Source organism: Nycticebus coucang, chromosome 19, assembly GCF_027406575.1.
Source record: "Nycticebus coucang isolate mNycCou1 chromosome 19, mNycCou1.pri, whole genome shotgun sequence".
NCBI classification, from domain to species: Eukaryota; Metazoa; Chordata; class Mammalia; order Primates; family Lorisidae; genus Nycticebus; species Nycticebus coucang.
Genome location: NC_069798.1, coordinates 71,700,772 through 71,727,571, shown reverse-complemented (window position 1 = coordinate 71,727,571; position 26,800 = coordinate 71,700,772). Strand labels below are relative to the sequence as shown.

Genomic DNA, 26,800 nt, shown 5'->3' with positions numbered 1-26,800 from the left:
TAGCTGTGTACATTAATGCAATCATGGAGCACCATACACCGGTTTTATATACCATTGGACATATTTTCATCACACCGGCTAACATAGCCTTCCCGGCATTTTCTTAGTTATTGTGTTAAGGTATTTTCAGTGAATCTTATGTACAAATTAGCATCGGATTCTAATTAAAAACTTGCAAATATTTAGGTCACAAGATGTATTAAAATATGACTTATTGGAGAATTTTCTAGTGAATGATTAATAGTGCTTTCTATTTTTCACTATTGTCAATGAAGTAAGGACCGACTCACATCTATCTACATGCACTCACACAGAAAACAAAGTTATTTATGTGAAAAGGAAAGCATTTACAATTAAACAGGAGTCCTATCCTCTCTGCTTGATGAAAGTGAAAAGAACTGTAAGCATTTAAAATAGTTTAGTGGAAAAAAATGATGCTGTCCTCAGCAACCTGTCTAGTATGGAATTATGATGGTTCAATTTATTCCAATGACACCAGTGCCTACAAGTTGGGGAAGTATCTATTTTTCAGTTATGTATTCACTAAATTTCATAAAAACATTTGTACAAATGCTCAGAATAACTCACCTCCTCTTCCAGCCAATCATTATACTGGACAATGGTGGACATTGCCACGTCTGCACCTTTCATGTAAAACGTGATTTCTGCTGTGGACTCATCCTGCAATGGAACAAAAATGAACACAGGTGCATCTAGGCCGCACTGCCCGCTGTGCAGGCGGGGCATCCTCAGGGAGTGCACACCTGAGCCGGCAGCCACCTGCCCTTCCACCTAGAGGCTGTGCCTGTCCCTCAATGCTCATGCAGTTGAGAACTGAGAAGACAGCCGCACATCTTGAGACACTGTGCCGAAGTGTTTGAAATAACATTTCTTAATGGGCACATGACTTGGGCTGATTAATTCTCATAAATTTTCAAAGTTTGACTGAATACTTCATAGTTTAGTCAACTTCCAAGATGTATTTTTTTGTACGTGTTAAAAAAAACTAATAGAGGAACATTTCAGGAGCATTAACGGTCATAAGTCACCATTAAGGTGAATTCTTTGGCCTGCTTTCACTGAAAATAAAACAAAAAGGGTTAAATTGATTTCAAAAATTAACAAGTCACACTTTTGACTGATCCTGCCTCAGGCCTTGGAGGAAAGCTGTTTCTTCTCACTAGAGCCACACCAGCTTCCCAGCCATCAATTCTTAGTTTAGATTTTAGATTTTTAAAAAACTGTAACAAGCATAGGCATTTGAATAAACATTTAACTTTAACTTTTCTTTTGGGAAATTGTTTTATCTGTCTTAAGATAACCAAGGGGAAACGTCAAGTGTCAGTACCCCCCTCCCCACCGCGGCTGTACCCTGAGGATGACCCCCATGCGCTTGCTCTCGGAGGTGAAGGGGAACATCTGGAGGATGCGAAAGGTGAGGATCTGGCCGCCAGGGGTCTTTAGCTGCATGGTGGTGAGGTCTCTGCTGACCAGGGTGAGGCCCACGCTCTCTGTCCACTGTACCAGGGCGACCTAAGGGAGACCAGTGACACGTGAGGCCACGGGTCGGCTTGGGAAAGCAGGCCAGCAGCCAAAGAGCTGCCGGGACACAACAAACTCAGGGAAACTTACTGAGCTGAGGACTACCTGTCTGGGGCACATCAACCATGCGCTTCCATGAACGATGTTTCTACAGGTGAACAGTAGACAGACACTCTTTGGTCTCATTTTTTAAAACAATGGCCATTATGTATTATAAAGACATTTTTTAAGTATGTGTTCACTGCCCTGGAGATGGCAGTTCTAGACCCTGAGTGTAGCACCGACAGCCACCGTGGAGCTAGTTATGGGGCCAGCAAGGCTCTCCCTGATCTACCGACCAAACGGAAAAGTCAGTAATGCAGAATGTCGCCTTTACCGTGGTCTTGCTTCCAACACTACAGTCACTGAGTCTACATGTGACATCTGCGAAGTCACAGGAGAGGCTGGACAGGGAGAGGGCAGCTCTGAGGCCAGGTCTTCATTCTGCTCTTCCGCAAGGTGAAAAGATACTTGCTAATTGTTCTAAGGCTGAAATGATGTGAATATACTCCCTGGCATCTCGAAGATACTCAAAAAATAAGAGCTATTCTTACTGTAATCATTAATATACTAAAATTTAAAAATTTTAAGAGGAAAAGTAATTTCTACAGTTAATAATTTATAAAAAATGTTTTATGATAATAGGTATTTTCGAAAGAAAATTGTTTCTTAAAAACAACCTCATAACTAACATAACTAATCAGTTAAAACATGATACACCAACCCTGTTAGGTAGTTAAAGACGTATTGTCCAGTTGAGAATGCATGTCTACGACACACTGCCACTTCCACTGTCACAGAGGGTCAGGGCGGCCCCAGGTAGGCAGCCAGGTCAGCAGGCGGCTCTTCCTGAGGGCTCCCTGGGTCAGCCCCGGACACTCCTCTGCAGCACCTGCTGCTCCTGACACCAGTCTCTCCAGGCCTTCAATTTTAACCACTATGTACACTCTTAGAATTTTATCTTGGGTTCCAGTAACTCGAATCACTTCAAGAACACTTTAAATTCTGCTTACCGTCCAGGATTTTTTTTGCTTTTACACAGGGTCTTACTCTATTGCCCAGGCTGGCCACAGCACACTGTTAACTCCAAACTCCTAGGCTCAAGCAATCCTCCTGTCTTGGCCTCAGTGAGTGCCTAGGACTACAGGTGTGTGCCAACATTCCTGGCCAATTGTTTTATTCTTTTGTAAAGACAGGGTCTCTCTCTTGCTGAGGCTGTTCTCAAACTCCTGGCCTCAAGGGATCCTCCCACCTTAGCTCACAGGCATAAGCTATTGCGCCTGGCCCAGGCTATTATTAATTCAACCTCAGTGTCTTCTGAAAACTCACGTGACACTAAGTTCTTGGCAGCCCTGGTTCTGAGGCTTCCTGATTCTGAGGCTCCCTGCTCGGCTCAGGCCACTGGAGTCTGGGCCCAGTGGCCTCCTCTCCAGGGGGGAGCCCATGGAGGCCACAGAGCATCATGGTGTGGGCTCCAGACGTTCAGCACACCCACATCATCAGTAAAACATAAAGGGTCTCTCCTCTCTTCTTGTGGAAGCCCTTCACATTTGCTCTCTTGAGCAGAACAAGAATTACTTTTAAAATTAGATATTCCAAGAAACTCCCTACAAGTCCAAGTACAGGATACTTCCAGAGCATTCCTTCCATCTCTGACACTCTGCACGCTGCCTGGTGGTGTGGCAGGGAAGCGGCCCTGCAGGGACCAGGCTGAAAACTTACAACTGGACATTTTCTAGGACGACAGGGATTTCTATGGAATGCAGGGTACCATGGAACACGGCATGGGGCCTGAGTCCCTGTGCCTGCCTGTCCTCTAAGAGCTGTCCCGGGACCCCTGAAATGGACACGTGCTTGCGGGTATGTTCCAGAGAAATCCACAATGGACCCGCTAAGCCTCCTCTCTGTTGGGTGACATGAGTTCACTCTCCAACATTGCTTATAGAATCATACAGTTAGCTATTTATAAATTCAGAGACAGCAAAATGTTACGTATTAGACTGCCCTGCAGAGATGTAACTGTACAGAAGTGTCCCTACTCTGCTGTGAAGCCACACTAGACTGTTATATAGTGAGCTTTCACATCTGGGAGGAAAGTGACATCTAGCCCTACTAACGGCCCTGCTGTGAGGCAGGCTAGTGGGGAGGTGGGTCTGCACAGCACTAGCAGAAGCTCCAGGAATGCGGGTGCCCGGCCATCACATGCCAGCAACATGACAGCAACACGCCTGGCCTCGGCACTTCTCTGCTTGACACCTGCACCTATGGGTGGACTGACAGGTTAGAAGGTGTCCTTGTAAAACACTTACACTGTAGGTTGAAATTTTTTCATGAAATCCATATATGTTACTAGAAAAATCAAAGGAACAAGAATTTGAAGAGAAAAAAGACTTATTATGTACCATTATACAGTGGTGTTCCAAAACTGGAATACTAGGAAAAACCACTGCTAGACTCCACAAGCACATAAAATCATGTTTCCTTGCCATTCAGTGTGACAGTCACAGAGCCCGTCACATGTAAGGCAACATCACATTTTTCACAGTCAAGTGGCATTCTTACAACATTCAGTGCCTGCTTCCCCTGCCTGACCACCATGTGACTCATGCACCTTAATGTGAGTAGAGGTAATGCTTCTGAGAAGGTCGTCCTCTTTGGCCAAGTTCAGGACCACTTGTCAACGAAAACTCCAGAAAATCCACTGGCTTCTCATCCTATGTTTTATGTAGCTGCCAAGTAGTTTGCAAGGCCAATTTGAAACAGAACGAAAGAGGACTTGGACACCATTGCTTCCCACGGGTTGATGCCTGGTGCTTACTAGTGCTGTTGTCAGCTCCGTCTACACTTCCCATGAAATGCTTATACACCTTGACCATGTCTGGCTGCTGAACTTGGATGTTCTTTTCAGTTTCTGGGAATAATGATTGACAAGACACCGAGATCGACACCAGCACCAGGTGAGGCAGCAGTGACATCACTGTCACCACCCACCTGCACACAGTGCTGTCTTTGCCATCAAGTTGATAATCCAACGTGCCACCTTCTTTTTTCTTCAGAGCTCCATCTTATTCCAGTGGAACTGTCAAGGTGATCCTTTCTCACTGTGCCTGGTGCCTGATGTCCCACTGAACTGAGCTTATCCAGAAGAGCAACACTGATGAAAAGTCATCTAATACCAAGTGGTGCTGTCCACAGTGTGCTCTGTAAACTGAGGGATGAGTGATACACCAACAACTCATCCCTTGTGTTTAGTACTTGGGTCTCTACCCTGATACAGCTGAAACCAGCTCATGTGGCCCAGACGAGCTGCACCACACTCAAACTGATGGCCAAACCTATTGGGCTTTCCTCTAATACAAAGTGTTTGCACCCATGACAACTACAATAAGGAACCCTGCATCATCAAAGCTGAAATGGGTTTCACTTGGAATAAATTTTATACATCTCCGATTAAATATGCTTATAAGAGGCCGCAACTTGGAAAATTTTGGGTCCAAATTTGCATTGTCAGCAACATGCAAATTAGAAACTACAGTTTCACAGTGGTCATGTCTCATGGCAGCTCCAATGAGCACATTCTGCTCTTTGTTCCAGAACACACGCTGTCTAGGAATGAGAAACCACCCAGAAAAATAACTCCCAGAAAACATTTGCACTTGGAGCTGGTCAAACTCAGATTTACACCCCACTGCAGTACATAAGTTGGAGCATGTGACAGTGACTTCAACAACCTCGTCATCAAGGAAAAGTTCCAGAGTTTCTGCGCAAGTTCACATTTTGGTGAAGAAGTTTTTGGTGGTTCTGTGACTCTACCTGCTGTGAGCTGTGCAGTTAGCTCAGCTTCTTCCATTTGTGAACAAGTTTGTCACTTTCTTTTTCTCTGAGGGAGGGGGCTGCACAGGATACGCAGATGGAACTTCATCTCCAAGAGAGTCATCTTCAGTGCACGAGAGGTCATCTGAGTCAGGCTCAACGTCACACCACCTTGAGTAAGACACCCAGGTGCACGCAACGAAGAACCTGGAGGATTATTTATTGCTCTATCTTCTTCATCTCCCAAGTCCTCACCAGAAATAGGCGGGGGAGCCTTTCCAGCAGCTGTATCACACTCGCACTGGCTTCTATGCTGCTATCTGCTCTAACAGTCAGTATTTCATGTAAACTTAGAGTTTGAGGCATGCGAGACTTATGAGGTGATTTCGACTAAAAAGTGGGAAAAAGATTTATCAGTCCTAGTGGCTAAGATAATGCCTAGTGCTCCAAAACTGGAACACGTACCATGTCATACCTGTAACTACTCCAACAGTAACAACTTCAGTATTTTCTTTTTATAGCACAATAGCAGAACTAGTAGAGAAGTAATAGAAAAGAATTACTAGTATAAGATGTAGCACAGTAAAATTGTATGTACCTGTTTTTGGATGTTTCTTCAAAACTATGCTGAAAATTTATGTCACTTTTTGATAAAGTCCCAGCGTGCCAGTATCTGCAGCAGACTAATTCTGTGCGCTGTGTGATGACAGGGACTCTCAGGAGGCAGATGTGTGAGAAGGTTGGACCTCAGCATCGACCTTGAGCCGAGGATACAAACAACTCCCAGGTACACCTGGTCCAATAATGGAATGTTCGGCATAAGTAGCTCAATGGTTGAGCTCAAATTCGAAAATGTGTTCAAGAGGCTGGAATACTAAGTTTAAAGAGATAAAACACAGAACAAGAATAAGTCAAAGGCCCTGAATTTCTTACTGTCTTAGGCTGGCCAGACCTCGTCTGAAGTGTTACAGCAGTCTGGGAGACGCCTCCGTCTTTACCTGTGACACTGGAAGCTCCCTTCTCAGTATGTAATTGATGCCTCTGTCTTGCGTGGAAAATAAATGCAATTAGGACATTTTGCCTCCTGCCCATTTTGGCTAAGTATTTTATTAAAATCTCCGTGCCCCCCTCCCCCAAGATGAACCACAGAGAGTGACAGATCCTGCGTCCTCACAGACTGTGGGCACATGATCTGCTTGTCTGCATTGTATTCTCTCTCTCTCTCTCTCTTTTTTTTTTTTTTTATCAAGTTGTGATTTGAGAGAAATCAAAGCCTAAAAAATTCTTTGCTTGTACTTTTTGGGTTTCTGACTGGGCTGAGAGGACCACCCGGGAGGACCTGAAGCTGGTGTGAGCGCTGGGCCAGGCATCTGTGGTGCACACTGACATTTGCTGCACTGCAAGATGGTGGCTACAGAAGACCATGCAGCCTTTCTCAGGACTCTGCCGGATGAGGGTCCCATGCTTGCGTCCAGTGTTGAACAGTGTTAGAGCCCTCGGCCATTCTCCAGCCTGAAGAGCACTGGGTCTGGACTCACACCATGGACAGCACAGCACCATGACGTAGAGCATCAGCAGTATGTGCCACACCAGGGCACCAAAACAAAATGTGTGGAAACCAACAGAAATTACATGTCCAAGGACCAAAGAAATGCTCTGCAACATTGTTTCAAATGGGAAATGAAAGCGAAGCTCTAAGATGTTTTCCTAATAAAACTTCTCCATAAGCTGCAAATGATCCACAATACTCCAAAGATCAATTCACACAGTGAAAGGTTACTATTAGGTTTTGACCTGCAAACTGCATCTTTCCAGGAATACCCTATCATCTCACGGTGCCTCACCTCAGGCGGAACGGGGCTTTCTATATTTGGTGGCTCACATCTGTGTATTATTCAGTTTATGCTTGGCTTCACGCCCCCATGCGAGTTGGCTTCTTATACCTAGCCAGCATTTCCTCCGGTCGTCTTTAGTCAGTTAGATCAACTCTTATCTAAGGCCAAACAGAGAGAACAGGATATTCACCTTTTTCATAAGAGACCCCATGCTTTAATTACTGTCCTCATGTAACTTAGCATTAGACAGAATTCTTTTGATAACATACAATTAAACATTTCTGAATTAGTTCTATAAACAAATAACTACAAAGGAACATAATTCAGATGAGGACATGCAGTGCTGTTAGGAACTTTTTTGCGAAGGCACCTGAGGTGCTCAGTGCTGCATGAAGACCTGGTCTTCCTCATCGCAGTCAGACAAGTCCAGACACATCAGGGAACAGCGATTGCCACGGGCACCAGCAGTACTTCCGTGCTGTGAGCACCGTGGTTTAGAGCAGAGACACAAGGGGATTTGGCTGGGTGAAGGGAACCTCTGGGGAATTTTCTTCGCATACGTGAAATATGTAAGTGATGTTCTTTTTAGAAGGCTCTTAGAATGACTTATTTCCAGTGATATCAAATGTAGAAATTAAAGGAAAGAAAATGTCAAAGCTACTGACAGTTTGAGTCTTTCTTCCTAAAGATGTTTAAGAAATTATATATACTTTTGTAAAGTATGTAAGCTCTCTATTAATATAAAACCAACAGCATCCTTAGAAAGTGTGCTAAGATTTTTTAAGTAAATGAGTGCAGGCAGTTAGGAGTTTATGCATTGCCAGCCAACTTGAAGCCCCATATGCAGACCTAGTAAAAACAATCTATTGCTAAAATTCCTCCTTCTGACTTCAGAGTCCTGCTGTGCAAGCAGGAGGGGGGTTTATTTTCTAATGATAGGAAAGTTACAAAGATGGACAGCAGCTACACCAGTGCCAAATACACACATCACAGAGCCCTTCTCTGACTTTTCCTGGCCCAGCCCAGGACTCCACTGGTGTGTGCACAGTGCCTGGCATGTCTCTAGAAGGGGTCACCAACTGCCTGATCAGAGTCCTGTTTGTGTCCTCAGCCCCATACCTGCCTCCTGACCAGCACGCTCTGCCTCTATGGCCCACCCCACCATTGGTGCACCCAGCAAGGTGCCTCCTTCCAGCTGCCACCTTCCCTGTATTTATTATATTCACTGATGCAGACTCAGGAATAAGAAAAACAAATTCCCTAAATGAATGCAAACTAAAAACCTCTTAATATAACTTAAAAGTGGAAAAGTTGAGTGGAATTCTTTTTTTTGTTATTGTTGCAGTTGTCATTGTTCTGCTGTCCAGGGCCAGGTTCAAACCCGTCAGCCTTGGTGTATGTGGCCAGCACCATAGCCACTGTGCTACAGGTGCTGAGCTGAGTGGAATTCTCAACATGCGCAAACACTAAAGGGCCACATTCTCCTTGCATCCCACATCAGGGCTCTCCTAGGCCCTCAGAACAGTTTGGAAAAGTTACTCAGAGCAATCTGGACTCTGAATTAAAAAAATGTAAATCTCTCCCTGGAAGTTACTAGTTTACCTTAAAGGATTTCTTTGCATACAAAATGCTGATCACCTCAAAGAAGTAAAGTAGTTTATAAGGAATATATTAAGTCAGTGGACATAGCTGTATGTGGGCGACGTGTGGCGAGGTCTTCTCTGAACCTCCCTGTGCAGTGTCACGCCCACCACAGTTTAATCCCCTGCCACCCAAGCCCTATTTCTGGCAATGAATCATGTTGAAATACTGTCCAAATACTCCTTGCTGCATTTCCTCAGATCTTTTTGTGCCAACTGCATATGCAGACATGAGAAACAGAGGGTCAGTGATTCAGGCGGAAGGAGCCTTTCGCAGAGTTCCCAACAGCCCAGAGTGCTGCGGCATGGAGCCGGAACAGCTTCCCTGAGAGATTTTCATTATTTAAAGAGGAAAAAGAAAACACAAAGGTTTTTTTTTGTTTGTTTGTTTGTTTTTCCAAATGGGGTAAAGTAGGGGAGGAAATAATGAAAAAGATAATGAAATGAAAAGCACTGATCATGAAAAGCACGACACCACCCAGATTGAATTCGTGAGTGTGCCCTTACTAACTCACATTTAAATTCTTACATATAGGTAAGAGTATTTTAATATCAACTTTAATATCAACTCTTTAATATCAAGAGTATTTTAATATCAATATCTCTTTAAAAAGAGACATCCATATTTAACAGCTCTAAGGCATGTCTGTGGCTCACGTTTTACTTTTCAGGCTCTGATGCCCATCTCCAGCTTTCCTGCAGAGCAGAGCCCAGAGCTGTCCTCCTATTAACTTTGATGTCCTGAATGTCAGTAAAATGTCTTCCTTTCAATATTTCCTTTATCTCCAGGTAAAGAAAAGAATCATTGGGGGCCAGATCAGGTGAGTTGGGAGAATGTTCTAATATAGTTGTTTGTTTATTGGCTAAAAAAGTCCCTCACAGGCGGTGCTGTGAGAGCTGGTGCACTGTCATGATGCTAGAGCCATGAGTTGTTAGTGGAACATTCAGGCCGTTTTTGTCCAACCTTTTCATGCAGCCTTTTCAGCCCTACCAAACAGTAAACTCGGTGAACTGCTTGTCCAGTTGGTAGAAATTCATGATGAACAATCCCTGTGATATCAAAATAGGTTAGCAACATTACTTCAACTCTTGATCTGGACTGATGGAACTTTTTCATTGTGGAGAATTAACTGACTTCTACTGTACATTTTGATGCTTTGTTTCCGGGTCATGGTGGTATGCCCAGGTTTCATCATTAGTGATAACATGGCCCAAAACACCATCTTGCCCTTACAAAAGGTCTTGGCAAATTTCAACTCTCTTTTGCCTTTGTTCATTACTGAGCTCCTTCAGGACCATTTTTGCACTCACCTTTCTCATGCCAAGACTTTCAGTTAAGACTTTCCTGTTTCTCTATCCATGTTTACTTGGTCTATTACACTTTTCACACTCAGCCAACAGTTTTGATGCACAATTTAAATAATTTCTGCAGTGTTTTCCTCAGTCCTGCTTGTCACTGGCCACCCTGACCTCTCATCATCGGTGGTACTTTCTCCTCAGAAAAATGTTTAATCCATTTGTACACTGCCATTTTCTTCATGGCATTATCCCCTTAAACTTGAACTAATCCCCGATTTCCACTCTTGCAAAATTTAACAAGAAATTTCTGAATGTTTGTTCATTGCTCAAATTTAAGCTCTGACATTCTTGCCATGGCGCACAAAAATACACCAGGACAACAATGAGTGTCACTCTGCAAGATACTGCCACATGTCAACACAAACACGGCTGTGGACACTGACACACCAAGGTCACGAAGCCTTACTGGGCTGTTTGCACAGTGCTGCCAAAGAAAGCACATGGGGGCAGGTTTGAGAACTAATTGTCAGACCTTATAGCTCTTTTAATCTTTTGCTAATGTTTCAATTTGACTGATTGCTCATTATTGAGAATTCTTATATATCCAGTTTACCAGGTATATATTTTGCAAACATTTTCTACAAGTCTGTGTGGCTTGTCTTTATTTTCTTAATATCCTTTGAAGAACACAAGTTTTACTCTGAAATTGGATTTATCAACATTTTCTTTTAGAACTTGTGCTTTTTGTATCTAAAAAAATTGTTGCCTAACTATTTCAAGGCTATAAAGGTTTTCCCTATGTTTTCTTCCAGAAATTTTACACTTCTGATTTTACATTTAGGTCTATGATTCATTTGAGTTAATTTCTGCATAAGACCAACTTATGTGTCTGATACTGGGGAGCCTCTCTCTGCACCGGCTGTCCAATTGTTCTGGACATTATCTAAGGGTCATCCTTTCTGCATTGAATTCCTTGGCATCTTCATAAAAAAAAATCAACTGACATCTTGATAATAAAATATCTCAATCTACAAACATAATATACTACTCATATTTAGACACTTGATTTGTTTACTGTTTTATAGTTTTCAATATTCAAATCCTACTCATGTTTAGATCTATTCTTATGTATTTCAGTTTTTTGTGCTTTTAAGTGGTACATTTTCAAATTTTAATTTCTAATTGCTCATTGCTAGTGTATAAATATACAAGTAATTTCTATACAGGGACGTGACAATGTGCAAGCTTGGCAAACCCACTCTGTAAATTTTAGTAGGTTTTTGTAGACTCTTTGGGATTTTCTATGGAGACAACTGTGCCATCTATGAAAAAAGCAGCATCTGCTTTCTTCCTCTGCAGTCTGTGTGCCTCTATCTCTCCTCCTCACTCTGCTGCACTGCTGGGAACACCTGCACAACAGCCATGAGCAGTTCTGATGAGAGACGATGTCACCCTCTTGTCCCACACACTAGAAAAAACATACCCAGTTTTTCTATGGTAAGTATCATGTTAACTGTCTGATTTCTGAGTTTCTTGTTTCCCTGCATCTGCTCAGATGATTACAGGGATTTCCCCTTAGTCTGCTCGTGATCAGATTACCTGGATGGATTTAGCACTGCAGAACCAGCTCTGCACTCCTTGGTAAGCTCCATTCGACCTGCTCGTATTTCATCACAAGCTCTTGCCTCTTTGTTCACAATTGATATTGGCTGAGCTGTCATTTTTTGAAAATGGCTTTGGTTGATTTTGGTATCAATTCAACATCGGAATGAGGTAATAGCGAGGCAAGAAGTGTTCCTTTCTCTGTTACATCTTTGGAAAACTTTGTGTGGTACTGGAGTGATTTCCTCATTAAATATTGAGGGAATTTACTTCTAAAGGAACACTTGTGTCTAGGGTTTCTTTCTGGTAAGGTTTTTTAATTAAAAATCATTTTTTACTAGTGGAGTAGGGCCTGAAATAGCTCTGGGACATTCCAGTCACTACTGGGTGCTGACGTGGGAAAGATCTGACGTCGCTGATGCACAGACACAGCCTTGTTCTCTATGGACACCCTGTATTAATATGGAATTAATTGCTGCCTGACATTATAATAGAAAATATTTGCTGAGATATTTTTCTCTGAAATATGAAAATTTAGTCTTAGTATACTTCAAATTTTAGTATTTGTCTGACTATTGAGCTTTTAGAATTTTTTGGGGGGTGGGGGCCAGGGCTGGGTTTGAAGCCGCTACCTCTGGTATATGGGGTGGGCGCCCTACTCCTTTGAGCCACAGGCACCGCCCTGCTTTTAGAAAATTTTAATAATGTGATTATTGATAATACAAAGGTAAAATTAATTAAAATGTCAATTAAAAATATATTTAAGTGGGAGCCTAAGCTAAAGCTCATTTTTAGGCTACTGAGAAGCACACTGAAGTAGCCTTCATCACAGGCCATTTGTTTACATTTTCACTTTCCATGCTAAGTAACCTTCATGGGACAGTCTATCCAAGAGTAATACCATGTGAAAGAAAATAAAATATGAGGCAATTTTTATTATTTATAAGTCTGTACAATGCCATTACTTATAAATTTATTTTTTCCAATTTCTCATTAATATAAGAGTACATATGATTAGTTTACACTGTTTGTGTTAGGCAAAGTCCAGGTTCAAGTCCTTCACCCAGGAGTTGTGCTGTATACTCTACGTTGTGAAGTCTGAAATTTCTGTGTCATTATTCTTGAAAAGCTTGGGAAACTTTTCCTTTATCATATTAGCAATTATACACACGTAGCTGCCAGCTGTACTCTTCGTATAATGTAATTTATAAATCAAATTTAATCACCGACATTTCACCATTTTTGATTGTGGTTATTATAATCTTTTTATAATTTAATAGAATTCTTAATACAAAATGTAATTTGATCATCTGGAAAAACTGCTAATCGATATTCACAGACAGGCCATGTAGTATTTATTCTCTACTGGTCTTGAAGGTCACTGAGTGAGGGCTTCATGTCACTGACAATGATTTGCTCCTCACAAATATATTGACAAAACACCACAATTAGTCTTGCTTCTGTAGGCACACACAATAAAATGAATTAAAAAATACAGCATGCTGTACACATTAGCGCTCACTTCTGTAAATCCAAAAGCAGTGCTATTGAGAATGTGACATCCCTGTGTTTTTAAACAATCCACTTGTGATCTGTCATTAATCCTAGCTGATTCTTGCACATAAATGCCAGAGTGAGGTGATGACAGCTATGTTTTGAAATAATATTTATATATGGAACTTACTAGTGTAAAAGAACAAAGCCACAAAGGTGACGAGAGTGTGCCCAGCACTCAGCGAGGCTAGAGGATGGCAGTGTCACAGTGGACCTGTCTGCACCAAAAGGGAGGCACAGGCCTCAAGGTCTCTGCCACACTATGACAGGACCACAGGCGTGAGCCACTTCTGTGCTCTGTGACTGCTGACACCATTAGCTCAGCCCCAGCCCTCTGCAGCTGTGCTGGATGTGCACTGAGACAGGGAGAGGCTGAATTTTAATTCGGTGAAGGAATTTCCAGGGAGCATTTCACATTTGCTCAGCTGGAGTTTGCTGTGCTGAGCCTGTAGAGACAAAGTAACAGGCAAGCAGAGCTTTCTACTTGGAGAAAATGAAACACCAAGCACTTATCATAAGCAGGGTGCACACTGCATACAAATCCAGTTGCTCACATTTGGACATCACCACTACTGTCTACCCCTCCAAGTGCCACCAAACAGCACAGCTGACTTGTCACTGAGAGTATTTAGCGCTCATGCCTCACAGGACCTTTGAGCATGTAAAGTTAGTTCCCCCAGAATTTCATTATTTATATAATAAAAATTCATCTATGCACATGTGCAGGTGAGACAAAAAATCCTTTCTGCTTCCAGGAACATGAAAATCTGGCTGTTTTCACCATGCAGAGCGGCAACTGTGAAAACTAGGGTGTCATACTTAATAAACTACGTTTTTTTCTCAAGACCACGATGACACAAGAGCCACACACAAATAGGCTCCTATGTGCTTGTACCGAATGCGCAGATCCAGCTACATTTCTTAAATGATAATGCTGCTTATTAACCATATATGCTGTGAGAGGTTAAAGCTGGGGTTAAACAGAAAACATCAATTGAACCGTTCTCCTAAATAAAGCTCCAGGGTGCAATATTCTAAGCGCTTTATTCAATAAAAAATGCTTTTAAAATGGTACTTTGGTGATTGGGAAACATTGCTATCATCCGTCAACCTAACTGCAGCAAAGTTCAATAAGCTAAATAATGAGCCATTTAGATTATTTTCCTGAGGCTTCAGGGATTTGCAAACATTGCATCAATAGAGCTCTTTAAAAATTATGATGAAGTCTATTGTTTTCATTTTCAAATTTAAAATACGTATTAGAGATTTTATAAAGGTTATTTAATGTTCTGCTACTTTTAATCATTGTCCAATTTCCAAAGTAGTATGAAATATTAAACAAGTCAAAAAATTTAAAGATAAATCAGCAGTTTCTATGTTATAATTTGTTATAAATTCTAGTGATCCCTGATCAATGAAGCCTCTCTATTGTGAATTCCTAATTTAAGATTCTAAAAGGTATTATAACATATATAAAAACTTAAAGATAAAAAATCCCATATACTTTCAATAAAACTTGTATCCATTTTTGGCAGGTAATAAGACAAATATATAATAAAGTATTTTTAAAACTTGCAATGAAATTTTCCTAGTCTAAGAAAAATCTCTCAATGTTATGGGTAGAAAATAATTCTTTAAAAAAGGACAATCATATGGAATTTTAGAGAGTTTCTAAAATGTTATAATAGAAAAAACAATGTGCTCAACTCTTTGGAGAAAAAAAGAATTGCTTCCTTTCAGAAGGCAGTTCCTATATTTGTCTCAAAGCCTAGCCTACAATATGAGGGAGAGGGCAATTTATATCTTAACTACTCATCTTGTCATTTTTGATCCCCAAATTTGCTAAAGATTGCTGAATCATGCCTTGAACTTAGCATTGCAGACACACACATGCACACACTCTGATTCCACAAAGGCAAATGAGCTTGGCTACAAGAGATCTTTACAGATTCACTGGTGCACATGATGTGTGAAACACAACCTGTCCACAAATAGAACAGTGGAGACAGAGAAGACAGTGGAGACAGAGCAGACAGTGCAGACAGAGCAGACAGAGAAGACAGTGCAGACAGACCACAAGTGCAGACAGTGGAGACAGAGCAGACAGTGGAGACAGAGCAGACAGTGCAGACAGTGGAGACAGACCAGACAGTGCAGACAGTGGAGACAGAACAGACAGTGCAGACAGAGCAGACAGTGCAGACAGTGGAGACAGACCAGAAGTGCAGACAGTGGAGACAGAGCAGACAGTGGAGACAGAGCAGACAGTGCAGACAGAGCAGACAGTGCAGACAGTGGAGACAGACCAGAAGTGCAGACAGTGGAGACAGAGCAGACAGTGGAGACAGAGCAGACAGTGCAGACAGTGGAGAGAGACCAGAAGTGCAGACAGTGGAGACAGAGCAGACAGTGGAGACAGAGCAGACAGTGCAGACAGTGGAGACAGACCAGAAGTGCAGACAGTGGAGACAGAGCAGACAGTAGAGACAGTGCAGACAGTGCAGACAGTGGAGACAGACCAGACAGTGCAGACAGTGGAGACAGAGCAGACAGTGGAGACAGAGCAGACAGTGCAGACAGTGGAGAGAGACCAGACAGTGGAGACAGAGCAGACAGTGCAGACAGTGGAGACAGAACAGACAGTGCAGACAGAGCAGATTGAGCAGACAGCCGCAGGAATCTCGCCACTGAGTTCCGGGCTCCAGAACCGAGCCCTGAGAGGACAGGCGAGGAAGGGGTGCTGCCACGCCGCTCGCCCCCTATTCGCCTCTGTACTACAAGTTACGTTCCAGAATGCCTCAGAAACTGGTGACACCTCACAAATTCCAGTTTCCACAGACGATGCTGACGTTTTCTGGAGAGAAGCGGCAACATCGCTCACAAGAAGTAACTTTAAGTTCCTCCCCACTTGGGGACACAGCCTGTTGAAGCGCCAGCATTTACAGCTCCTGCTTGAACGTGCCACGAGGGGGCGTCAGGGTCGCGGGTGCGCTCCCCGGTGCCCTGCCCAGCCAGGCTCGCGCTCCAACCTGCGAAGGTCCTGGTCCTCACAGGACCTGCTCCAGGACCAGCGTCCACCCAGAAGACAGAGCCAGGGAGCCAAAGGACAGTGCGGTGACCAGCCCGGACCCCAGGACTGACAGGGCCGAGGGTAGGGACCGCCAAAACCGAACTGTCGTGCCCGTGCAGGAGAGCGCGCCAATCCCCACCCAGCTCTTACAGTCCCACCCGACTTTAAACCCACAGCTGACTTTTTTTGTAGCATTCAGCTCGCTGGGAACCGAGTTGATAAAGGCCACCCTGCCCACACAGAACCTGGACTCCTTTCATTCATGTCTTGGATTAACCTCTCATTTTCGGTCCTTAACCTCTCGTTTTGGTGCCGAAACCCGAGATGAGGGAGAAGCCCCCAAAGGGGCCGAGATACACCCTGTGGGACCCACTCCCAGTGACAGACTCTTGTTCTGACAAGACGAAGGGAAACCAGGAGACCCCTCTGACCACGGTCCAGAATTCATCCATTTAATTGTGAGGTGAACATTCATCTACGACCCCTTTCTCAGCCTTTCAACGTTTTCTTCCCTTTTTCCACTCTGGGCTGAGGAATCCGGGAGCCTGTGCCTCCTCACTGCGGGCTGGTCACGCACCAACGCGGCAGGTGCAGCGCCCTGCGTGGGGAGCCCTGCAGGGGCCGGGACCACGCTCTCCAGGCTGGTCAGAGGTCCTGCAGGGACTGAGCTTCACACCAAGCTCCCTCAGCTTTCTTTACTGAATAAAGCTTTACACATGAGCTTGTTTTTCAAAAGCGTAGCGAGTGGCTTTTACTGGCTACATTTAGGGTTTCTCCTCACAGCTCCTTCTCAGTGTGAAGACGGGAGGGTACAGGGTCACCGGTGCAGGGGAGGCTCCGCCCCAACACTGCTGGACCTCGCAGAGTGGCCAACCCCGAAGTGCGCGACAGACTGGACGGCAGCAGGTGACCCACCCTACTGTGTCACGCTCTAGCTGTTGCCTCCAGTTTTGAAAGTCAGGAGAAAGCAAAGATTTACTTTTTGGACCCCACACCAGAGTACTGGATAATCAGTATTTCTGGAACTAGGGTGCTAGGCTGTGTCTGTAACAAGACAAGTACTTCAAAAAAGAAAAAAAAGCCCTACAAGTCTAGCTGAGGTGCAGACAGATGTAGAGGCCACGGGCTCACGTGTCATTCTCTCTCCCACCGTGTGCACAGACACAAGTGCTGCCTTCAGGAGACGGGATGTGGTATCTCGATCCCGGCAGCCTGTGCCACATCGAGACACAGGCAGGACCCACTTCCGCGTGGTGTCACTGGTTGTGGTCCCTAGCAGCTTCTGGGGGGTGCCTGCCTCCCCGCGGCTGCTCCGGGGCACTCGAGGGCGCACCTGCTTCCGTCTTCCAGATCTGGTCCCAGCTGGTTGTTACCCAGGAGGTTCCTTTCCTGATTCTAAGCCCGTGGCTGTGTGTTCTGACTTCTTACTGAGCACCCAGAGTTTGTTCCGTGTGCTACGGGGGCACTCGCACGGGCCCACGTGACGTCCTCGCTGCCGCACTGTGCTCACTGTATTCCTACGCTTTCAGGGCGGGGCTTTCTTTCCACTGAAAACGCGCTGCGATAATGATACGTGCCCTCCTGCCTCTGGGCTGTGCTCCCTCCTCAGCTCCACATCCTCCCAGCCTGTCCTGCTGCTGCTCAGCGTTGCTGGGCCCTGTGCTTACTGCATTCCCACCAGGCGCTGCACCGCAGTTTGCAGCTTTCATATCTATAGAACCAGCTCCCCAATTCTTCCCCACTTCCTTCCCTTTCTTTTCCCTCTTCCTGGCCTCTTCTCTGTCTTTCCTCTTTCCTAACAGAGTAGCGACAGGGTCTCACTCTGTTGTCTAGGATGCAGTGCGGTGGCGTCCTCACAGGTCACTGTGAGTTCAAATTCCTGGGCTCAAGTGATCCTCCTGCCTTGGCTTCCTAATTCGTTGGGATTACGTTGTGCAGCACCGTGCCCGGCTAATTTTTAAAACTGCTTTGTAGAGATGGGCGTCTTGCTATGCTGTCCAGGCTGGCAGAACCCTAATATTTTCTAAGCTGCAGATTTTAGTTTTCTTAACCTGTGAATTAGCTTAGTTTTTGTCATGAATCTTAGTATTTTTCTCAGTCTACTTTCATGCGATCTATACTCACTAATGTTTTTCTTAAACAGTCTTAAAATTAACATACTATACAATTTACCTATTTAAAGTGCTCAATTCAATAGATTTTTTAGCGTATTCACAGTTGTGTAACCGTCACAACAAATTTAAAACATCCCCCCCTCCCCGAAGAAATCTCATACCTTTCAGCTATCACTGCCCGGGCCCTGCCAATCACGAATCTGCTCCTGCCTCGTCTGTTCTGGACACCCTGTGCAGACCGATGGACACAGCGTCCCTGTCACACCATGTCTGTGACAGAGGTGTAACTTCTTCCCAGAGTGATGCTGCCAAGTCTCGCCCTCGTCACAGCATGTGCCCCAGCTCCGCAGCTTGTCACAAATGCACTGCGTCCACACCACCAGCCTCCGCGTTCACTCTCCGCCCAGAGAGTGCGGATCCCTACCCGGATCACGTCGACTTGAACGCGCCCCCCCCAGGCATGTGGACATGAATGCGCACGCACAGGTCCTCGAGCTGACGCAGCACGTTCTCCGCGCTCTTGCGCGCAGGGGTGGGGCTGGGGCCGCACGTCAGGAGAGGCTTCCGGACCACGTGAACCAGCTGCACCTTCCCAGCTGGGCACCCTTGGTCAGGGCCACCTCATAGGGTGTCAGCTGCCTCTGTTTCTTGCCTGTGCCACCATCATAGAGGAAAGTTTTGCAATAAACTTTTAAACAATTAAAAGATGCCTCTTTTTAAAACACTGTATTTTTTTACCTCTTATTTTGAGTGAGGGTGCCCCCTCCACGGTTTATGTGCATGACCCATTTTACGGAGTGTTTGAGGAGGCCGGTTTGTCACACGGCTCCAGCAGCTGACCACTTGACAGAACCTCCCCGTGGGGACAGAGTGTGACACTCCACACGAGAGATAGGAAGACCACACAGAGATCGAGCAAATCCAGTAACACTTTACTGATCTAAAAATTAAAGAATGATAAGTTTGAAATGACCGATTTGCTGTATTTAAGATTCTAATAATTTTGTTGTTTTAAAAAATTTACATCCAGATTCTCTTTTGAAATAGATACTGTGTCTAAACTCTGGCAAAATGAGTGGAAATTCAACATGCAAACCTGATGTCCCTTGGAGATAAGAAAACGCTGGATGATGCAGCTTGTGATAACATCTCCACGTTTGAACATCTTTATTAAAAGCTGTTCGGCTTTGGCATAAAATAGTTTGTGAAATGTGTAAGCCCTGAGTTTCTCCTCGTGCTGTTTCCTGTGACCAGGTCTTAAGACACTCAGAGATGATGCTGACAGTCTGGGGGGGGGGGGGGGTGAGGGGCGGTTCTCGGGCCTGCAGCTAAAGCCGGTGCCAATGACGCCGACCACTCCCCTCCGAGTCCCCAGAGTGCGCCCCGCACTCGCACAGCCCCTGCCCCGGACTGACCTCGTCGGGGCTGGAGGCCTGGTAGGTGCGGTTCTCATCGCTGAAGTCCTGGTCGGCCTCGGCATCCTCGGTCTCCACAGCGACAGCGGCCCGAGACTCGTACACCGGAGTGACGTTGTGGCACAGCGCGATGGCCTTCACCGCCTCGTAGATGCGGCTGCTGACGCTCTTCCTGACTTTGGGAGCTGAAGACGGAGCTTTTCTTGGTGGAGTTGAACTGGTATTGTTTCCACCAGCTTGAGAATACATCTTTAAAATATGGGATGCCACATAATTAAAGATAAAGCAAAGAGAACTATGTAGTTTACCATGGAATTATTAACATCTGGTTTTTAAATAGCAAAGTACTGGGGATAAGAAAGTGGCTTGATTCTGGGGTGTCTCCTGTACAGCACTAAGGTGCACTTCGTTTTTATCGTAGTACTGTGACATGTTTCAATCTGTCCAGATTGTCCAATGCACCCAAATATTCGCCAGAATACTTAAAATATGATCAGTTCCTTTTAATGTATTTATTTCAACCATGGCCTCAAATTTGCTAGGTCATTAATAATTATTAATTACTTCTAAAAGCCAGAGTAAGTTAAAGGAAAAATTGAATAGACTCACACTTGCTTTCAGTTTTCTTTAAAAATGTTGCACGTGAAAAAGTATAAAAATCTTTCCTCGACACCATACATTGATCCAGCTTTCCAGAGCCTCGGAATGAGACTGCCTTATTTGGGAGAAAACAAGAAAATGGGACAAACAGCTGCATGCAGAGGGCAGTCCCATGTCAGGGAGCAAGATGGCGCTCTTGGGACAGCCGCCCAGCACCGACCGTGGGGACTCACACACTCATCCAGGAAGGGTGGGAGAGGTGGCACTTTACTGCCACCCTCTGGCTGGAGACAGGGTCAGAGGACACCCCCACCCCAAACAACTGTCAGACGTTTCCTCGGTTAACTTGGGAGTAATGCATGACAAGCCTCCCTAGAAATGTCTGAACTGGGTGCAGCGCCAGCCAGGTGAGCGTCTCTTGCCCTCACCCTGCAGAGCCATCTAATGAAGGCTTCCCTGTGGGCAGCTGGAGTTGCCTCCACCCACTGCACCTGCACCACGTGTTACAGCGGCCAATAGACCCACAGACGCCCTCTCTGAACTGTGCTATGTTTATTGATGCTTATGTAATTTGATGTCACACAAATGCCATTAGGGACTATGCCCTCTATCACCAAATGCTTCCAGTGGGGATGTAATCAGGTTACAAAAGATTTGTGTTACATTACAGTGACCTGCTAGACTTGTCATCTTAATAATAAAAAGAATGCAAATAAGGAGTCAAATCAATTTTACCTAAAAAGGACTGTCTAATCAGCTAACAGCTTTTAGTAAAAATGATTTTTAAAGTCTTCTTAGAGGGAAATAAATATTAAATATTTATTGTGTTTATACGTTATTCTTCTTTTAATTTTTCCTAGTAAAATAACTTCAGAGCTATTAAAATCACATTCTTGAATAACACAATTTAAAATTTAAAAAATCAGCTGTTATCTAGTGCTATTTCAATCTAGATATAAGATTCCTAGGAAGTTATATTCCTTCCCCTTTTTAGATTTTTCTCCTATTAATAAATATTTGAAGTTCCAAAATACTCTGTGTCTAAATGGATTATATACAAATTAATGAAGTGCTTGGTTGTGTCCGTGCTTATGTGTGTACACAAACATTATATATGATATACATATAAGACTTTTTCATTTGGCAGCATCTCAAGAGTAAAGTATATGCCAGACTGTTAACATTTATAGAAGACAATGTTTTCAAAAAACTAAATATAGTGTTGACAGTGGAATTCTGCCCATGAATTCTATCAAGAGTAGAACAGCAACAGGAAAAGTGTCAGTCTAGATCAGGAGTCCTCAAACTTTTTAAACAGGGGGCCAATTCACTGTCCCTCAGAGCGTTGGAGAGCCGGACTATAGTTTAAAAATAAAAACTATGAATAAATTCCTATGCACACTGCACATATCTTATTTTGAAGTAAAAAACAAAACGGGAACAAATACAGTTCACACCGCCGCATGTGGCCCGTGGGCTGTAGTTTGAGGACCCCTGGTCTAGACTGTAGAAAATCATGCCTAAAACAAATTATTGTCAACAAAAAAGGCCCACTAGATTTTGCAGCTGAGGCCACCTGTGCAACCCTGTGGAGTCCAGGGGTGACCCAGGGAGAGCTGCACACAGGTCTGAGCCAGGTCGGTCTCGGCTTATTTTGTGGATTACTGTATTTAAAACAAATCAGCAAACAGGCAGAAAAAAGCCTAAGAAAGTGATAATTCTGACCCACTCCCATCTCCTGCACTGGCCTTTTACTTAGATCCCCTTAGATGACTACGTGTGATCACCCTGGACCCCAACTTCAAATTATGGCAAGGGGAAAGGAACCCAAGGAATGGGACACAAACACCCCCTGAGGCTGGATGCACCCCCCGCCACCTGATCCAGACTCCATCTGTGCACACCAAGTGTGGGGTGTCGGAAGGAGGCAGGGCCAGGGCACGACTTTGCAGAGCTCGCTGTCTGCAGATCTCTGGCAAATGGTACAAGTTCTGGGCTGAATCCTCATGTTGAAGCAAATACAGTTTAAGTATCCCTGATCCAAAAGTCCAAAACCTTAAATGTTCCAAAATACAAACGTTTTTGAGAATCAATGTAATGTCCAAAGGAAAGACTCACTTAGCATTTCAAATTTCACGGATGCTCAAATAGTAAGCACAATGCAAATATTCCAAAACCTGAACAAATCTGGAATCTCAGACACTTTTGGCCCCACACATTTTGGAAAAGGGATATTCAACCTATAGTTCCTGCTCTCAAAGCTTAAGATAGCTCTCATGAGTCCCCAATGAAAAAGACGAGATTTCCATAATGTTAAAAAATAAAGGAGTCCTTATTTTTAGGGACACATGAATATTACAGGTGAAATAATGTGACGTTTGAGCTTCACATCAAAATGATATGGTGTGAAAACAGTTACAAAGGACACAACTCAAAAACATACAGGCCATGTGGGCTGTAGGCCAGGCTGGGAGGTTCAGGATGCTGTGGCATCTACTTCTGTTTATGGAAAAAGGTGAAAAGAATTTCTGTTAAAGAGTATGACAGAGTTTTATTAATTTTGGAGAAAACTAGAATTGTCAGAAGACAATTTGATGCAGTATTCTACCTAATGTCCTTTAAAATACCATGTTTACTAAATTCTCTTTTATAAATAATTCACCAAGAAAATTTAATATGAATTACTGACATAAGCTCAGTATGGCTTCTCTGATTCTGTGGTCCTAAGGAAGAAACACCTACTCGAAGTTGTCTGAGGGTCAACTCACATGACCAAAGTAGCAGCGTGCAGAAGGACCAGGAGCCTGGCTCATTCACAGAGAGGCACATTCCAGCTCAGCCACCTGTGCAGGCCTGGTGCTTCTGAAAGAGGGAAACCAACTTGCCTGTGAGTAAGAGCTCGCAATGTGGCTCTGGATCTCGTCCATTGTGTCAGTCCCATAGGACACGGTGCCCAGATGGAGCCGCTTAAATACCATCTCGTTCCGGGTGAGGGTCCCTAGAGAAAGGGATGGGACAGGCAGGCGGATTAATACAGGTACCATATTCCACTGTGTATAATGTGCACTTTTAGCCCAAAATTTTAAGGCAAAATAAGGATGCGCATTACATGTGGGTAGTACTAACTCTGTATCTATGTAAGTATTTTTAATTATTTTATTTATGCTTATGTATTAAAACTACAACCTAAAAAGCAATAATAATATCCTGGAATATGGTAATGAGTTTTGATGAATTTGCAAAGAAAACATTTTCAGCCAATAAAGAGCAATATATTTGTTTGTATACTTTAAGCAGGAGCTAGCAATCTAACTAATATTTTTATAAAAATCATTGGGAAAGCCCTTGGAAAATGCCGAAATGGTTTCCCACACTGTAAGCTTTAATCTAAAAGTTATTAAACACGCTAGAGAGCCTGAGGACAGGGCTGCCAAGAGACATTGGGCCCTCCTCCCACGGAGGGTGTGTTCAGACTATGGAGGCGGCAGGCAGACAAGTTTCTTTAGAGTCAGAGACAGAGGAAGGCCGTGTGAGGAAACCTCCAGACCTCCAGAAGTGGAGCAGCAGGTGGACACTGGGATTCTGGAGCAGTGTCAAACTGCAATCTCTGTTTCAACCAAGATGATATAAGAGGGTAAAAGGACGGCATGGAAAAAAAACCCAAAAACCTGATGTTATCTCAGGGACACCTAAGTGGTGCTTTAACTTTATGAAGAGACAACATTTGAGGACACAACAAAACTTGCCCCAAACACCCAGCAGCCTATGAGAATCAAGCTTTGGAATTTCATTGTCATGTTAATCAGCCTTCAAAAGACTTAGAACTTTGGGCTGTCCCGAATCGCCAGCATGGATGAGGCCCTACTCACAAGTGATGTCAAAAAACAGAAGTGGGGGTTTCAAAGGAGCAAAGCCCGTGCAATGAGAAAGGACACTTCACTGTGGTTCCAGCCTGTTGTGCACAGGGGAAAAAAGCCTCCACCTGTGATTGTCTTTAAAAGAAAAAAATGCTTCCAAAATAAAAGATCCCTGGTGGAGTTACTGTCCACGTGCATGAAAAGGATGGATGAATGAAGAAAGCAGGACAATCTGGTTTAACAAAGTCTGGTCACAAAGGCCTGGAGGGTTTCTTCAAAAACAGCTGGCTTGTCTTTGATCACTTCAAAATCCATGTCACACAAAGTGCAAAAGCAATCGCAGTGGACTCAAAAACCCAAATTGCTGCGATCCTGGTGGGCTCACCAGCCACCTGCAGCCTCTTGATGTGGCAGTAAACAAGCCCTTCAAGGCCCTAATGAAGAAAGAGTGGACACTATGGGTGCCGTATGCTGGTGATGGTTTAACACCCACACGCAGAATCAAGAAAGCACCCTTTGCCCCGGTTTGTGACGAGATCCTAAGACCATGGAACAGTGTCAAAAAAGAAGTAGCTGTGAAATCACTTAAAAAAATGTATCAGCAGTGCTATACATGGAAACGAGGCTGATGAAATTTACTGGGATGAGGAAAGTAACTTCTAAGAAAACACCAGTAAGGTAGAAATTGAAGGAGACCTGATTTCTGATACTGGCAGTGAAGAAGAGCTCTTCTATAGTGCATAAATAACATAAATGTGTTACTGGTATGTAAAATTTCTTGTACCTTGTATCTGTTCTTGTGTTTTGTAATTATTTGTTACATAAAATTTCAGAGAGTATCTTTTAAATGTAAACATAATGTTAATCTTCCACAAAGTCACACCCACCAGGACCTGTGATGACCAGCAAGGCTGTTGGTGGTCCTCACACTACAACCACGAGAGGTGCTGAGACACAGAGTCGGTGCAAGGCCCTTGATTATGTTTTCAGCATCTGCTAGTCACACGCTCATCCCCTTGATGATAAACTTTGGTACCTGTTCCCTTGTAAAAAATTATTACATTCTATTTTCCAGAAATAACTTGCTAATTTTATGTACTTATGAAGTTTTAAGATTAAATATTTCTATAATAAAATATTTTTGTTTTAATGTGACAATTTTCTTTGAAATTACATGTGTTTGACTTCCAGGCCGCAGCATAGCTGGCCAGAGGTGTTCTTCACTATCTGAGGAATCTGGGAGGAGGGGTCTCCTGGTGGCAGGGCCTCGACAGGCCACTGTGTGGTTCTCTCCTAGGGATGCCCAGAAGGCCGCATGCTTGGCTGAGAAGCCTGATGCAGGTCACAGCTCTTATCAATTAATTCAGTGCCTGGAAACCCTGATGAGACTCACATGTAATAATGTCTGTGACCCGTGAGGTGGGCATTTTGCTACTTTTCCATATACAGGCAATCCCCTCGTGCCCTGGGTTACAAACCAGATAGGTTCTGTATGTTTGTTCTTCAGTTAAGTTTATATGTAAGTTGGAACAGGTATTTACCTATTACCTGTCACAGCCCCCATATGGGGAAAGTGCTGCCTTCACACACTCATGTGTGCACGTGTGGGACACACCAGCACAACTTGTCCATGAATACGGCAACTCAAAGGCTCTGAACAGTGATTACAATAAAGAAGCCAAATCACCTGAGCTGTGTGAACGTCACACCGAGCATGCAACTTAGATACTCTCAGAAAATAGCCACAACTTACTGTTAATACATAATTTACCAAAATCACATAAATAGAACAGAGATAGTATGAGCAGGAGTTGTGGGGCTTTACAAAATCACCTAAGTGCATCTGCAAGCCTCAGCACTGCTCTGGAGATCGTTCTTGTTGCAGATATTTTAGAAAAGAGCCCTGTGGGAGACGAATGGCACGTTCGGGGTAAACCGTGTGCACAAAACGCAGCCACCTTGGCGGAGGTGTGTGTGGGGCACCGCACCTCTGACAAGTGTGGAGAAAGTTGGGATGGTCCATACATCCCCACTCTGCTCCAGGCTACCAGACTGGGCCATCTCGTCTGTGCTTTACACACCAGCCCTTTCTGCCAAAGTCATCAATATCTCCTCCCTAACGACAAAATTAGGTTAAGATTAGATATAATTATTGCATAGTAGTTCAGAGTCTCATCAAAGCAAAACATATAATGCTTGGTTAGCTATTTTGTAGTTTATTAAACAAAATGCAATATAAAAAAATTTATTGTACAACAGAATGCTTTACTAAGAGCATTTATAAGACTATGAAAATCAAATGAAGAAGAATTTTGACCTGGAAGGTACAAGTCCCTAGACTCATTGCGATGAGAAGTGAGCTCCATGACGACAGCAGGTCCCAGGGATGCTGGCCCAGCAGATCGTCAGGCTCCACCTGC

The 26,800-nt window shown here is 43.9% G+C and overlaps 1 protein-coding gene across 7 annotated transcripts in view; it reads right to left on the bottom strand.

The window, feature by feature from the left end:
• Positions 1 to 26,800, bottom strand: part of ATP9B (ATPase phospholipid transporting 9B (putative)) — a 267,517-nt gene that overhangs the window by 39,929 nt on the left and 200,788 nt on the right. For 5 of the 7 annotated variants that reach the window (XM_053571330.1, XM_053571331.1, XM_053571332.1 and 2 more), the window contains 4 exons: positions 23,409 to 23,521; positions 19,924 to 20,172; positions 1,372 to 1,533; positions 589 to 681 (listed from right to left, as the gene is read on the bottom strand). In XM_053571330.1, the coding sequence (XP_053427305.1) occupies positions 589 to 681; positions 1,372 to 1,533; positions 19,924 to 20,172; positions 23,409 to 23,521 (617 nt within the window). The remainder of the gene's footprint in view (positions 1 to 588; positions 682 to 1,371; positions 1,534 to 19,923; positions 20,173 to 23,408; positions 23,522 to 26,800) is intronic. The other 2 variants (XM_053571333.1, XM_053571334.1) reach the window with 2 other exon arrangements.